Source organism: Trachemys scripta, chromosome 4, assembly GCF_013100865.1.
Source record: "Trachemys scripta elegans isolate TJP31775 chromosome 4, CAS_Tse_1.0, whole genome shotgun sequence".
In the NCBI taxonomy this organism is placed as follows: domain Eukaryota; kingdom Metazoa; phylum Chordata; order Testudines; family Emydidae; genus Trachemys; species Trachemys scripta.
The window spans coordinates 137959987-137975571 of NC_048301.1; the positions used below are offsets into that span (position 1 = coordinate 137959987).

At 51.4% G+C, this 15585-nt stretch overlaps 1 protein-coding gene across 1 annotated transcript; it reads left to right on the forward strand.

Annotated features, from left to right (window-relative positions):
- The first annotated feature begins 7104 nt into the window (after positions 1-7104).
- Positions 7105-8124, forward strand: LOC117876579 (galanin receptor 2a-like). Its single transcript, XM_034768832.1, has one exon. It carries the CDS (start codon positions 7105-7107, stop codon positions 8122-8124), a length of 1020 nt encoding a protein of 339 aa, XP_034624723.1.
- The last annotated feature ends 7461 nt before the right edge of the window (positions 8125-15585 follow it).

A 15585-nucleotide genomic window follows, 5' to 3' on the forward strand; every position in this document is an offset into this window, starting at 1 on the left:
CCTGCTCTGTGGGCTGCCTTACTGTGCGAGCGGGAGGGGTTGGCTCCTGCTAGACTCCTCTAAAGCGCCCTCTCCCACCTGCCCCAGCAACAGGCCTTAGCAGACCCCTGGGCACTGTAACAAACACGAGGTGCTTTCTCCTGGGCCCAGCTCCCCCAGCAGTTTCTGAACGTGCCTAGCCACCGTAACACACTGTAGGGGCGGGGTCAGGGGATAGCAGCACAATCAATCTGTTTAGCCATGTGCCCCTCTTAATGGCTCCAGTAAGTCTGTTATTCGGGTGGCCACTTCCCTGCTTAATGCACTTGTCTGGGAACACACTGTCAGTAAAATGTACAGTCGATTAGTCCTATTGAATCTCCATCTTACCAGTGGCAGGAAAACTCCCCTCCCTTTGCTCACATGATCCTTCTGCCTTGCAGAGAGAGGTGGGCTTCCATGTCTGGCATCCATAAGGGGAGCTGCATGAAAGCAGTGTGGGCTTGCCCTTGGGGCGGGTAGCCTGGGAGCAGCAGGACATTTGGGGTGCTGTGCTGCGGGCCAAGGCCACTAGTGCTGGAGGCATTGGGAGATTGTTGGGAGTCTGAGGAGGGCTCAGACCAAAGCAGGTGGCTATTGGGTGAGTGTAGAGGCCAGAACTGATCCAACCCACCCCTCCCCTTCCAGGGTCTAACTCAGGAGCCCACAGCACGACTCCCCAGGGTGGTTTGTCCCTAGGCTTTTGAAAGGAAAAGCTACTTTAGTGCTTTGAAAACCTATTGACAGAACGGCTCAGTGTGTAGTCACTGTACAAACCACGGCCCCCGTGTGCTGTAGAAAGCCAGTTCCATAACAGGCGTGGTCAGCATGCAAACCGGCGTGCTCTGCCGCTGAGCTGCCATTTGTTACTGTCACGCCTAGGAGACCTGCTCCTGGGTGGGATCCCCCATGGCAGGTGAACAAAAAGACTGTCCCTGCCCTAAGGCACTGATGATCCTGTACTGTGTGCACTAGATACCTACGGGCTCTTTTAGAACCTGTTTGTATTGTGGTAGCTGCCTGGGATATGTCCACACTGTGGCTGGGCACAAGCTTCCCAGCCCGGGTAGGCAGACTAGTGCTAGCAGGCAGTGGCGGAGGCCAGCTCCCTGGATCTGAGCTCCGGGAGAGATGGAGCAGGACCCCATGGTGCTAGGTGCTGTACAAATGTTACCAATCTGGTTCTTGTTTTCTCAGCATTCATTGAGCTACTCTGGCACCCAGTGAGGCTGGGGATGTGGGCTCCCAGCATGTGCTTTAGGAAGAACAGCCTTGCGAGGCTTGGGAGCTCAGTGACTCTTCTGGCCAGTGCTACCTAGGGAAATGATCCCTGTAATTCAGGGTCTCTAACTGAGCACCCCAGAGCCTAGCAGGATCGAGGGGTTCCCAGCTGAAGTTAACATCAAATGGGAAAGAAGACGTAACTTCTTGAGGGTGATTAACTGCAGGAGCAGCGTAGGCAGGGATGGGGTCACTGGGAGCATTGCTGGAGTCTGTAAATGGGGGTAGGGGGGGACACTAGTTCAACAAGTCACTAGGCTGCTCAAGGATCTCGTCTGTAGGGAAGAACAATTCCTCCAGTGCAGGAGCGGCTGGGTGACTGGCTCTGCAGGAGGTCAGACCGGCCCATCAGCATAGTCCCTGCTGGCCTTAATTCAGTGAGAATTAGGCCTTGCATTGGACAGAGAGACTTCAAAGCCAGGTGCTTAGCTCCTGCTGATGTAACCACAGCGCTTGCTTATCAGACCTTGCCATCTGCATTACTTTGACACAGACTTCACACTGGCAGTGGAATCAAGCGTGTTCTGCTCTGTGCCTCCCCATCCCAGCCAGTCTCTCTGCTGCCTCGTGCCCTGTTGGGCGGTACCATGATTGGGAACAGCCGAGGCAGCACTCTAGGCTGGTGTTTGTTCCATTCTCTGCTCCAAATTGTGCTGTCCCACTGGCAATTGGCGTGGGGTGGGCAGCAAGATCCTTGCAATCAATTCCCTTCCCTCCTCACAGCTGCTCCCGGGCTCTGCACACCCAGAAATCAATCTGAGCAGCCTGGACTTGTGAAAACGCTTCCCCTGAGCCAGGCAGTAGAGTAACACCTTTCCCAACATAAGGCTGCTCGCCTTTCCCTGGCTGTGGAGGTGAGAGCTTTTAATAAGCACTGTGGGGCCTCTTGCCGATCTGTGCTAACGATGGACGGTGTTTGGAGGCTTTAATGATGTCTTTAGGGCCTTGGTGAATGCAAACACCAGCTTAATGAACCAGACGGTCTGCCAGTAAATCTTTCTGGCTGGAATTAGCAGATTGAACCAGTGACATCTGCTCTCAGGAGGGAAGGGGGAGGAGTGTGGGGTGGAAAGCAGCCCGGAAGAAAGGTGGTGTTTGAGGATTCAGGGATGTGATTGTTTGGTGGTGGGGGACCCTGCCAAGTTTCTGAGTGTCTTTCTCCGCCACACGCCGTTTGAACCAACAGAGCCTCAGACTGGGGCTTTGGCAGGTAAAGGCAAAAATTAGCTCCTGCGGGCAAAACCTATGTGCACTTCCAGCCCTGCTGTTGGTGCAGTTCAATGAGCAAGTACCAGGAGCTCTGTTACTGGAACAGAGACGTGACCACACGCCCTGGTCCGCAGGAGCCTGCGCTGCGCGGCTGCTCTTTGTGATGGAGGGAGGCAGCCTCCAAGCTCTCCCTGGTCAGGCTGTGGTTGTTTTAAACTTAGAAATATCAAATCTTGTCCCTGCTCCTGCGGGAGATCTGCTTGGAGGAGCAGAAAACTGGAGCTCAGCATCTTCAGATCTCTACTGAAGGGGGATGCTGAATACTTTATAAAGCGCTTTCTTCCCAGGTGGCCAGATTTTGGATTGAACACTGTTAATACTGGAGTGTTAAACAGCCTGATTAAAAATCCCGTCTCTCCACTGTTCTGGCTCTAGCCCCATGCAATGTCCTAATCTTGCTAGTTCTCCCGTTCTCTGAGGGGTCCTCCAGCAAAACAATAGGGGAGAAAGTGATCAGATTGATTGATTTGTTCTGGTTTTTAGTGTGTTAAAAAAGCAGGAATAACCTTTCCTGTCACGTAATAAAGTTGCTCTTCATACATAAGAAAGAAGTGCAAAAAAAAAAATAATGCTGCCATTTAACACAAAAGTCCTTCTCACCGTTGTGGTAGCAGCAGGGATGAATCCAGAGTCAGTAGTCCTGGCTCCCATTCCTGGCACTGGGAGAGGAGTATGGTCTAGTGGTTGGATCAGGGAAAATGGGAGTTTAGACTGGGTTCTGCCCTGACTCATTGTGTGAACTTGGGGAAATTAACTTCCCCTTTGTCTCCATTTCCCCATCTTTAAGAGGGGCAGAATATCTCCCATCTGGGGATGCTGAGGTGGTTTGTATTTATAAAATGCTTTGAGAGTGAGACCTGCAGCTGGAGAGCTCTACAGAAGGGCAAAGTATGTGAAACAACTTCCAAAAGTACACATAATGGACCTGTAAAAGCCAGTGTTGTGATGACAGGACAAACACCCACCAGCCATGGACTTACCAGGACTCCGGTATGCCAACATGAACCATTATTAGTTAGTCACCTGACTGAGCCCAGTTCCTGCATCAGATTTTTTAGTTGCACGTCCCTGCGTGAAAGCGAAGCCATTAGAAATCCCTGCTCTTCCTTTAAATAGGCTAAGCTCTGTCCCGATCCCACATGGAAATAGTTGGGCCTAGTTCCCATCTGGGCCAAGCAGGTGGAGCTGGTGTGAAGTCAATGGAGTTGTAGCTGCTTAGGCCAGGTCTCTCTCAAATTCCCTCGTGTTAGAGTTTGGATTCAGCGCCTGCTGGGTCCCGTTGAAGGGCAGTGATCTGCTAGAGCAAATGTTTATAAATCTGCACCTGCAGTAAAGGCTTTGGTTTCTTTGGCTCCTGGCACATTATAGCTTCACATTTGGAAAGGAGCGGGTCTGTTCAGTCTGAACGAGCTTCCTTCTACAGCAGGGAAAATAACAGAGCAAGAAAGAACCAATGGAAAGTCACAGAATATCAGGGTTGGACGGGATTTCAGGAGGTCATCTAGTCCAACCCCCTGCTCAAAGCAGGACCAAGCCCCAGAGAGATTTTTGCCCCAGATCCCTAAATGGCCCTCTTAAGGATTGAGCTCATAACCCTGGCTTTAGCAGTCCAATGCTCAAACCACTGAGCTATCCCTCCCCCTGTAAGTCTTTAGGGCGAGCGCAGTGTGTGAGACTTGTTCTGTAAGACAGCTGCCTCACAGCTCTGCTCCAGGCAAGCTCACTGTATCAAAGCTCAGGATGCAGACCACAGTTGTGGTAGTCAGAGCACTGAGTAAATAACTGACTTTTTGGTTCAGTGGCCAAAATTAAAATAATAATAATAATAAATAAATAAATTGGGGGGGCGGGTGAAACTATTCCCCAGATTTGCCCTGGATTTATGAAAAATACATTTTTTAGCAATATTTCTGTTCACTGAAAATTTGATACCCAGCTTCACTGTGTACCTCATGTAGTTCCTTCCCCATCAGCCCCCATGGTGCCCCTGTGTCCTCTGGAACAGCGAGTGCTGTGAGTCGGGCTGGACTAGGGGTTCCAATCTCGATCCAAAGTCCCCAGAAGCTCAGCGGTGGTTGGATCCAGGGGGTCGATTTCAGCTGCTTCTTGGTTATTTGGAACAAGTGACGGAAGTAGGCAGAGTCCCCTTGCTCACCCCAGTTCGCAGGTGGTTTCTCCGCCAGGCTGACTGACGGCCATCTGTGCCTTGTGGCTGATCTCTGCACTGGAGCAGGTTGACTGTTTGTTCAGCCAGAGGGACTGTGATGGGCAGCCCTGGGCAGAGCAGGGGTGTTGCTGCCTCCTGAGGTTTTTCTGGCTGGAGTTTATAAATTGTCTCTCATTAGTCAGCAGGGGTTTGCTTGGGAAAGTGACAAGGCCAAGACAAGAGTAGCTGCCTGGGACTGCAGCTTCATCCAGCTGTTCCCTGCAAGGGGCACCCACACCCACTGGAGAGGTGAGTCCTTTTGGCTTGGACATGCCACGGGCTCCCAGCTTGCAGGCCAGGGAGCCGGGAACCTCTCTGCACTGCAGAAGGAGACGCGCCCAGAGGAGCGGGTTCGTAGAGCTGCGTTTTGAATACAGGAAGGACGGGGTGTGTTGGGAACTCAGACATCGGGCCTGCTCCTTTGCTCCGGAAGTTCAGTTCCTGACTTCGGTGGGAGCAGGATCGGGCCCATCGGGCGAGTCCAATGTGTAGTGGAGGAGAATGGGTGTCCGGATTCGTGTAAAGCGTGATTCCAGTGAAACTTGGGGGAATCTTCCCAGTGACCAAACGAGAAGCTACCATCTAACTAGAGCATTTCCTGTGCTGCAGCGTCAGTTCCTAGCTCACTGGCCGAACCAACCCCCCGTCCTGAGGGAAGTTTCCTGCTCCCCCCTCTGTCGCTCTCTCTGGGTGAGCAAACAGCCTGCCTGTGAGAGGGTGCTGGAGTTCGGGGAGCCTGTCTGCCCTTCAGAAACAGCCATGCCCAAGGCAGTCACACGTGGAGGTTAGCTGGGAGAAATAACCATGTCATAGAAATTTCTGTCCGTTCCAGCTGAGGAATAAGGAGAGACGGACACAGCTAGCCAAGCAAGGAGCCCCGGGAGGGGCGATCCGTTTATTTCAATTGCAATTGGGTTCGAGCTCATAAGTCAGCAAGAACAAAGAAAACACTTACACCCAAAGCATTATATGCAGTTGCTTATGATAATCTATCACTCTATGATTGGCCAAAATTTGCTATCATTACCATACATAATTAGCAAGTTACATGTATCTGCCCCTCTTATGACCCCTTATTGTTCATCTACTTGCCCCCTCCTCCTTGCTTATTTTGCAAACTAAGCGGTTAGCTATCTACAGGACGCAGGCACAGAAAGGTCCATTGTCTCCAGGTTTGGAGTTTGGCAACATTTCCTCTTGAAGGAACTTCCTGACTACCTATAGCTGACCCTGCATTTTGTCCTTCTTCTTTCTCCCATGTGTACGTGATAAATTTGCCCCCTGGCACTTAAGTAGAATAATTTTATATCAAGCACTAACCCCAACAACAGGGTTGGTGTTGGACAAGGCCCCAGGCAAACCGGCCCTGCTCCAAATTGCTTGCTAGGTGCTTTACCGAGCGCAGCAGAACCTGAGGAGCTCTGGCCTCCTGGACACCCAGCTAGAGCCTGTGTCCCTCAGCCATGGACACTGGGCTCCTGCACATTCTCCCACCTTCCTGCCATGCTTTGAGTATTTTATTCTCCAGCAGTGCCTGGCTCTCCTGAGGCAACTCCCCGACCCCCCAGTACGTTTCTCTAGTGGTGTGGTCAGACTCACTCTAATTAAATCTGCCTCTTTGAAATGATCCAGCTGCTCCTGCCTTTACTGGGCTCTTAGTGCTACGAATCCACCACTGGCCTTGAACTACAGCTCCTGGCGTGTCAGCTGAGGCTGTCTTGCTCACTAGCTAAGCAGGAGGCTGGGATGCCTGGGTTCTGTTCCCTGAGCAGTCACAGATCCCTGCTAGAGAAACCTCTGGGGGGTTAGTATTTGCTCTGGTATCCTATAGGGCTTTCCCGTCAGGGAGCTCTGTGCCTGGATTTTTAGTGGTTTTGTTTCTGGGGGTCAGAATTTCTCAGGCTGCCTCGTGAATTTGTTACTCATCCCGCTTCCGCGCACCAAACCTCCATATTTTCCTCTTGGGAAGCTGTGCTTCTGACCGTTCTCTGAGGGCTGTACCCTTAGCACTGCTGCTTTCTTTGAGGCCTGGTCTACACTACAGACGTATAGCGGTATAACCGTATCACTCAGGAGTGTGAACCCCCACCCCGAGCGATAGTTATACTGACCTCACCCCGGTGTAGACAGCTCCCTGTCAACGGGAGAGTAACAGCGTCTTCACGAACGTGCTACAGCAGCGCAGCTGCACCAGTGTCGCCGCTGCGCTATCCGTGAAGACAAGCCCGTAGGTGCTGAATGCCAAGCTAACTTTGCCCTTTGATTTCCAGAACAGAGCGACAGGGCCAGCTGCAGCCGAGCTCCGCTTGACAAGGCACGTCAGCGTTGCTATGACCTCCAACTCCAGTGCAGGGAACAGCTCCAGCTCTGTGCTGAGTGACCTCTTCCTCCTCCAATCCAGGAGGCTCTTTGCTTCCATCTACTTTCTCATTTTCCTGCTGGGTGTGCCTGGGAATGTCCTGCTGCTCCTGGTCCTGATCCCAGACCTCATGAGGACTGGTGGCAGCCACGTCTCCCGCCTGACCGGGCCCCTGCTGGTCAATATTGCTCTCCTGGACCTCCTCTTCTTCCTCTACGTCGTCCCGGTGATGTTCGGCAATGTGCTCTTCAAGGGCTGGCCCTTGGGCTACGTGGTGTGCGTCACCTACAACAGCCTGTCCCTCTCCATCATCTTTGCTGATTTCTACAGCCTGCTGGCAGTCTCCCTGCTGCGCTACGTGGCGGTGACCCACCCCACGCGCACCATGGCTGTGTCCCAGAGGCTCATTGCCTGGGCCTGCGTGTTTATATGGGTGCTTGGCTTCCTCTTCTCCATCCCCTTGTGGATTCACTACACAACGGTGGAGGTAGAGGGGGAGACGTACTGTGTGAACCAAATGCCCAAGCAGCAGTTGGCTCTTTACTTCAGGCTCCTGGGGGGCTTGGCGTTCCTTCCCCCCATGCTACTGATGATCCTCTGCTACTCCAGTATCATCTTCACCCTGTGGGTTAGGAGGGGGCTGGCCGTCCACACGGCCTCCAGTCTCCAGGTTAACAGGCGTGCAACGGTCATGGCTCTGGTCACTGTGGTGACCTTTGTGGTTATGTGGGTCCCCTACTGGCTGGTGGTTTTCCTCACGAAGGATGATGAGTTGCTCACCACAGGCCCCATGTACTTGGCGTCCAACCTGACCACCTTGCTGGCCTACGCCAACCGCTGCGTCAATCCCATCATCTGCTTCAGCGTCTCCAGCCAGTATCAGGCTGGGCTGAGGAAGCTCGTGAGGCGGACAGGGTGCTGCCTTGAGCCAAGGTGCTCCACGGACACGGTCAGGATGGAAGTTGCGGCTAGTGAGGGAGGAGCGCTGTAGGGGCTGATGGGGCTGGGCGGAGCTGAGATGAGGAAGGCATGGAGCAGGTCTGATGCTCTCCGTCCTAGCTACATGTGACTATGCCCATTCCGGGCTGCTCCCGGTCCCTTTCCCGTGTGCCTGGGCCACATGTAGAGGGGCTGAGCTGGGCCTCATCACTCAAGCATGAGCCTTTATTGCCTGTAGAGCAAGAGGCCCCAAGTTCAGTCCCCATGGCTGGTGGGTGTGTAATATTGCATACGCCAGATTAGCTCTTCAGTCCCTGTCCTGGGCCCAGGGCACCCCAGACTGGGCCATTCCCAAATGGTGCCGTAGACACCCAGCCTCCCAGACGTGGTGAAGAAGTCAGCAGGGCGGGCAGCCTGACTGGCTGAGAACCAAGCGCATCCTATTGCATGGGGTAAGCTGCTGCCTCAACCTTGCTTGGCTGTCTTGGTTCTAGACAGGAAGCTCCATGGGGCCGCAGCTGTGATATTGTCACAGGTTTGTACATCCCCAGGCATGCTGGGCCCAGCTCGGATCGACCAGAGGAGAGGGGCTGGATGCAGCAATAGGCAATGGGCTCTCTGGGCTGCGCCCTGCATAGGGTGACCACACAACAAGTGTGAAAAATCGGGACCGTAGTGGGGGGTAATAGCTTATATAGGGAAAAAAACCCAAAATCGGGACTGTCTCTATAAAATCGGGACATCTGGTCACCCTAGCGCTGCAGGAGTTCAGCCGCTGATTGTCACAGTCCCGTCAGGCCTTAAAATCTGATTCTTCAGGTGTTGTTTCAACATGACGTTAGCAATAAATCAGGGGCCTGGCCCTCACAGGGAGGGGCTGTATCATCTGGTCCTTATCACATGTTACGATACCGCCTAGGAGTCCCGTGTTCCAGGCACGGTACAAGTGCAGAGCACACCGTCAGCTCTTTGGGGCAGGCGCTAGTGAGGTAAACTAGGAGCTCCCCCAGCCTGCCCCTCCCCTCACCCACTTTGCTCTGCCTTGACTAGAATTTTGGTCTCTAATACTCTAGCAGCTTCATTACAAAATGTGAATAAAAACGAGTGCGTGACAAGAACGTTCCCTTGTCCAGTTCGTTGGGCAGGTGGGGTGACGGTGGGTTGCTGGAGGCCAACAGGCAGAGCTCTGCGAGAAGTATCAGCCAAAGGGGACCTGGCCTCTGTCTGTTTGATAGCTCTTGGGTAGCGTCGGTGGATTGCTTTCAATATCAGTTACTGGGGTAGATTAGTGTTAATTTATTATAGTCGCACCCACCAGCCCCACTTGAGATCAAGACCCAAGTGTGCAAGGTGCTGTACATATGTGCATACATAGCTTTGTCTACTCCAATGTTTGTGATTTAGCTCTACCAGTGTAGTTAGATCTACACCCCCAGTCGTGGATATAGTCAGAGCAGGAGAAAGGTGGCTATGCCAGTAGAACTATTCCTCTAAGGCAGTGGTTCTCAAACGGTGGGTTGGGACCCGGTTTTAATGGGGTCACCAGGGCTGGTTTAGATTTTCTGGGGCCCAGAGCCAAAGCTGAAGCTCAAGCCCCTTTGCCCGAGGGCTGCAGGCCTGGGCGGTGGGACCATAGGCGCCGAGTCCTTGGGTGCTCCAGGGCTGGTGAGAAAAATTAGCGGGTGCTTAGCACCCACCGGCAGCCAAGCTCCCCCCTCCCCTGCCCCCCAGCACCTCTCACCTGTCAGGTTTCAGAGTAGCAGCCGTGTTAGTCTGTATCCGCAAAAAGAACAGGAGTACGTGTGGCACCTTAGAGACTAACAAATTTATTAGAGCATAAGCTTTCGTGGACTACAGCCCACTTCTTCGAATGCATATGCATCCGAAGAAGTGGGCTGTAGTCCACGAAAGCTTATGCTCTAATAAATTTGTTAGTCTCTAAGGTGCCACACGTACTCCTGTTCTTTCTTCTCACCTGTCAGTGGCCCTGCTGACCAACTCCTCCCCCTCCCTCCCAGTGCCTCCCGCCCACCACGAACAGCTGTTTGGCAGCATGTACAACACTCCGGGAGGGAGGGGAAGGAGCGGGGATGGGGTGTGCTCGGGGGAGTAGGTGAGTAAGGGGCGGGGGCAGGGGTGTGGAGTGGGAGTGGGGCAGGTGCAGGGGTGGGAAGAGGCAGGGTGAGGGTTGGGGTTTGGGGCAGGGGTGGAGTGCGGGCGGTGTCTGGGAGTTGAGCACCCCCCAGCTAGAGGAAAAGTCGGCACCTATGGGTGGGGCTCAGGTTACAGGTCCCCTGCCTGGGGCTGAAGCCTTTGGGCTTTGGCGCTCTCCCCCGCCCCGGGGTGGGCTGAAGCTTCAGACTCTCCTCCTGGGGCGATGTAGTAATTTTGGTTGTCAGAAGGGGGATGGAGTGCACTGACGTTTGGGAATAAGCTGTATCAGCTCTCTCCTCTCGGCTGGGGTACAGCAACCCGCCACACCTGGGCAGGAAGCCTTTAGCGCTGATGAAACTCCAGCTAGTTCAGAACAGTGCAGCACATCTCCTCAGCACCACGGGCTCCCGTGAGCACATCTCACCCATCCTACATTCTCTACCCTGGCATCCCAGAGAACAGGCCTCTGCACGGGGCTCCATGGTCTGGGCCCAGGTAGCTGTAAGAACCTGAACTCTGTCGATTAGAGGATTACAATACTCCTGTCTGACTTGGGAACCTCTGGGCTCTGCTGCTCCAGCCCGGTGCAATGCTCCGCAGTCTGGCAAAGGGGTTTGTGGGGCTGGTGCCCTGTGATATGTGGGACAGAATGGACCATCTGGTGGTTCTCTCTGGCCTTAAACTTGAATCTGTCTCTCTGCAGGAGACACGATTTCCTTGGAGGCCGGTCCCAGGCTGTGGAATGAACCCTCAGGAGGGAAAGGCCATCCCAAACCTCCCCACCTTCTGATCCAAGTGTGAGGCACAGTTCTCTGACCTGCCACCTCTGCTCTAGTTTTATGTTAATGTGGCTATTTAAAAACAGAATACCCCCCTCCTAAAATCCCCCCAAAACATGACCCACAGCATGTGCTGCCCCAGGGGGCGGATCAGAGAGCGAACTGTGTGACAGATGTTGGCCACATTGCTTAGTGCACAGCTGGAAGATGCTCAGAAACTCCGGCTCTGTGCCATTTAACTGTATATAGCCGCCAGCCAAACTGGTGCTATTGGTACAAAGTCTGCAGGTGGGGCAGGCCCTGGTATGAGAGACAGGCCCTGCTCCAAAGCGTGTATGGCATAAATCAGTGAGATAGGTCAGTTCTACATGGCAGCGTTTTGTCAGCATAGCTGTGGGTCAGGACTGTGAAAACATCATGTCCCGTAAGTGACATACCTGCACTGGCAAAATCCCCATGTAGACACAGCGTACACCAGCTTATACCTTTGGACAGGCTAGCTTATGTCGTTTGGAGAGGTAGTGTAATTATACTGGCAAAAGAACTCCTGCGCTAGCATACACTGCATCTTTGTTAGGGTGTCATCATGTACCAGCAAAGACTTTGTAGGCTAGTTCAGAGCATGAGAGGGGAAACTGAGGTACAGGTGGGGGTGTGACTTGCCCAAAGTCATCCGCAGGCCCACGACAGATCCAGGAAGAGACCCCAGGTTTCTTGACCTAGGTGCCATGCCCCAGCCACTGAGCCATGCTGCCTGTCTGGGGAGTTCTTGAAATGCTATAATGTACGCTAATATTGCTACGTTTTATGGCACGTAGGTGGAGCTGGCTATTAGTTTGTTTCTATATGCATCTGATTTTACCCTGAGATTCTCCTGTGGCGCTCAGGTGGTGTCCCAGAGAGTGTATTGCTTCACCTCCATGGCGAATCAGCTGTTTGGTCCCTGGGAGGGAATTCAGCAGCACTGGCCTCCAGAGGGAACATTAATGGTGCTACTGTTTCCAGGTGGGGTGGAAGGCAGGAGACATTGGCTCCTGGAACACTAGGTGTGAATGAGCTCAGTGTTAATGAGGTCCCATGGGGAGCAAAGGGGGGTTGCTGGGCTGGAAGATGCGTCTAGCTTCTCCAAAGAACTCACCCAGTAAGATTCCATTTCTATCGGCTGCAGCAGCATGCTGGGCTGAGCACACTTGCCTTGAGGTCAACGGTAACATGGTTCCCCAGGCCTGTGACGTGACTAAACCTGCTCTGCAGGTAGGTCCTGTTCCTGCCAGGCGCTGAGCACTCCCACACCGCTCGCGCTGACCTGCAGGATGGCGCCCAGGCTGTAGGCAGAGAGCCGAGCATGTCATTGGTCTCTGGCACTGATCAGTGTAACTTGTGGCCGCAGCCGTGCTCCCCTCGGCTTTGTTTGATGACAAGTCCCAGAGCAAGAGAACTTTAAGCTGCTGCAGCCGGCTTTTGTCATTCTTGGTCCTCTTGGGTGCTTGTTCCAGATTGTCCCTCGCCCTGCAATACTTGAGGCGTGTGTTACAGCAGTGCCCCCAGCTGAAATCAGGGCCTTGGTGCTAGGTGCTGTTCATGCACATAGTGAGAGATGAACTCTTGGCTCCTTTATTTTTAAAACACTCATGCACATGCACACTTGCTTTTTAACATGACGCTGCCCCACCAGCCCTGGTGCTGCGTTCAGCTCTGTGCAAGCCGTTCCCGGCCCGCTCTGCACAAGGCTCACTTCTGAAGGACTGATGGTGTTCTCCATGTGTGGCAGATCGGGAGTATCCTGGCTCAAGCCTGGCTTTAGGTGTCGTGTGGGGTGCACAGATGTGGCTCTGCCCAGTCACAGGTGTTCGCCCTGGACGTTTGTCTGGTGGCCTGGGAGAGTAGGACTGATAGTGCTGAATCCCCCGAAACTCACTGCTTTAACCCCAACTCTTCTGTAGTACAGGAACGCAGAGCAACTGAGTGCAGAGCGCTGCTGTAGCTGCCCATCCTGCTGATGCTGCCTCATGGAAACCATCCTCCAGCACCCAGGTCCCTTCTCTTCTGGTTGGGCCCCAGCACAGTCATGGCAAAACTCCTGCTGACTTGACTAGGAGCAGGCCTGGGACCTTGGTTTCTGATCTAATGTCTAGGAATGTATGAAAATAGGAGCAGTGGGCATCCTGAGTTCCAGCTGCTTGTGCTGGTGATGGCATGGTCCCAATCTTCCAAGGAAAGTCAAAGGAACAGTCCCAAGAGTGAAATGCCTGCAAGCTGCATGGAAATTAAAAAAAACCCCATCATAATAGAGGCTCAAATTAAATGTATATCCCCAATTAAACAGAATAGTAAGAGGACCAAAAAACTGCCACCTTGACTAAACCACAGAATAAAAGAAGCGGTGCAAGGCAAAAAGGCATCCTTTAAAATTAGAAGTGAGGAATGTAGAAAGGAGCATAAGCTCTGGCCAGTCAAGTGTAGAATGATAATTAGGCAGACCAAAAAAGAATCCACAGAGCAACTAATAAAAGACTCAAAATCTAACAGCAATTTTGTTTTAAGTACATCAGAAGCAGGAAGTCTGCCACTCAGTGGGGCCACTGGATGATCAAGATGCTAAAGGAGCACTCAAGGAAGACAAGGCCATTGCAGAAAAACTATATTAATTCTTTGTATCAGTCTTCACGGCTGAGGATGGGAGGGAGATTCCACACCTGAGCCATTCTTTTTAGGTGACAAATCTCAGGAACTGTCCCAGATTGAGGTGTCATTAAAGGAGGTTTTAGAACAAATTGATAAATTAAACAGTAATATGTCACCAGGCCCAGATGATATTCACCCAAGAGTTCTGAAGGAACTTAAATATGAAATTGCAGAAGTACTAGTTGTAGTACGCTTAAATAAAGCTCTGTATCAGCTGACTAGAGGATAGTTAAAGTAATGCCAATTTTTAAAAAAAGGCTCCAGAGGTGATTCTGGCAATTATAGGGTAATAAGCCTAACCTCAGTACCAGGCAAATTGGTTGAAACTACAGGAAAGAACAAAACTATCAGACATATAGATGAACATAATTTGTTGGGGAAGAGTCAGCATGGTTTTTGTAAAGGGAAATCATACCTCACCAATCCACTATAATTCTTTGAGGGGGTTAACAAGCATGTGAACAAGGGGGATCCAGTGGATATAGTGTACCTGAATTTTCAGAAAGTCTTTGACATGGTCCCTCACCAAAGGCTTTTAAGCAAAGTAAGATGCTATGAGATAAGAAGGAAGGTGCTCTCATGGATGGGTAACTGGTTAAAAGATAGGAAACAAAGGGTAGGAATAAATGGTCAGTTTTCAGACTGGAGAGAGGTAAATAGTAGTGTCCCCCAGGGGTCTGTACTGGGCCCAGTCCTATTCACCATATTCATAAATGTTCTGGAAAAAGGAGTAAACCGTGAGGTGGCAAAATTTGCAGATGATACAAAACTACTCAAGATAGCTAAGTCCCAAGCATACTGCAAAGAGCTACAAAGGGATCTCACAAAACTGGGTGACTGGGTAACAAAATGGCAGAGGAAATTCAATGTTGATAAATGCAGAGTAATGCACATTGGAAAACATAATTCCAACTATCCATATAAAATGATGGGGTCTAAATTAGCTGTTACCACTCAAGAGAGAGATCTTGGAATCATTGTGGATAGTTCTCTGAAAACATCCACTCAATGTGCAGCCAAAAAAGGGAACAGAATGTTAGGAACCATTAGGAAAGGGATAGACAATAAGACAGTGAATATCATAATGCCACTATGGAAATCCATGGTACGCCTTGACTAGTGTATGCAGTTCTGGTCGCCCCACCTCAAAAAAGCTATATTAGAATGGGAAAAGGGCAACAAAAATGATTAAGGGTATAGAACAGCTTCCATATGAGGCAAGATTAAAAAGACTGGGACTTTTCAGCTTGGAAAAGAGACAGCTAAGGGGGGCTCTGACAGAGGTTTTAAAATCATAACTGGTGTGAAGAAAGTGAATAAAGAAGTGTTATTTACTTCTTCATATAACGCACAAATCAGGGGTCTCTCAATGAAATTAACAGCAGCAGGTTTAAAACAAACAAAAGGAAGCATTCACACAACAGTCAACCTGTGGAACTCTTTGCCAGGGGATGTTGTGAAGACCAAAACTATAACTCAGTTCAAAAAAGAGTTAGATCAGTTCCTGGAAGATAAGTCCAGCAATGGCTATTAGCCAAGGTCAGGGATGCAACCCTAGGCTCTGGGTGTCCCTAAACCTTTGACTGCCAGAAGGAGAGCTGGCTGTATTTTAAAGAATCCTTATTGCAGGTGCAGGAACAAACCATCCCAATGTGTAGAAAGAATAGTAAATATGGCAGGCGACCAGCTTGGCTAAACAGTGAAATCCTTGCTGATCTTAAACGCAAAAAAGAAGCTTACAAGAAGTGGAAGATTGGACAAATGACCAGGGAGGAGTATAAAAATATTGCTCAGGCATGCAGGAGTGAAATCAGGAAGGCCAAATCACACTTGGAGTTGCAGTTAGCAAGAGATGTTAAGAGTAACAAGAAGGGTTTCTTCAGGTATGTTAGCAA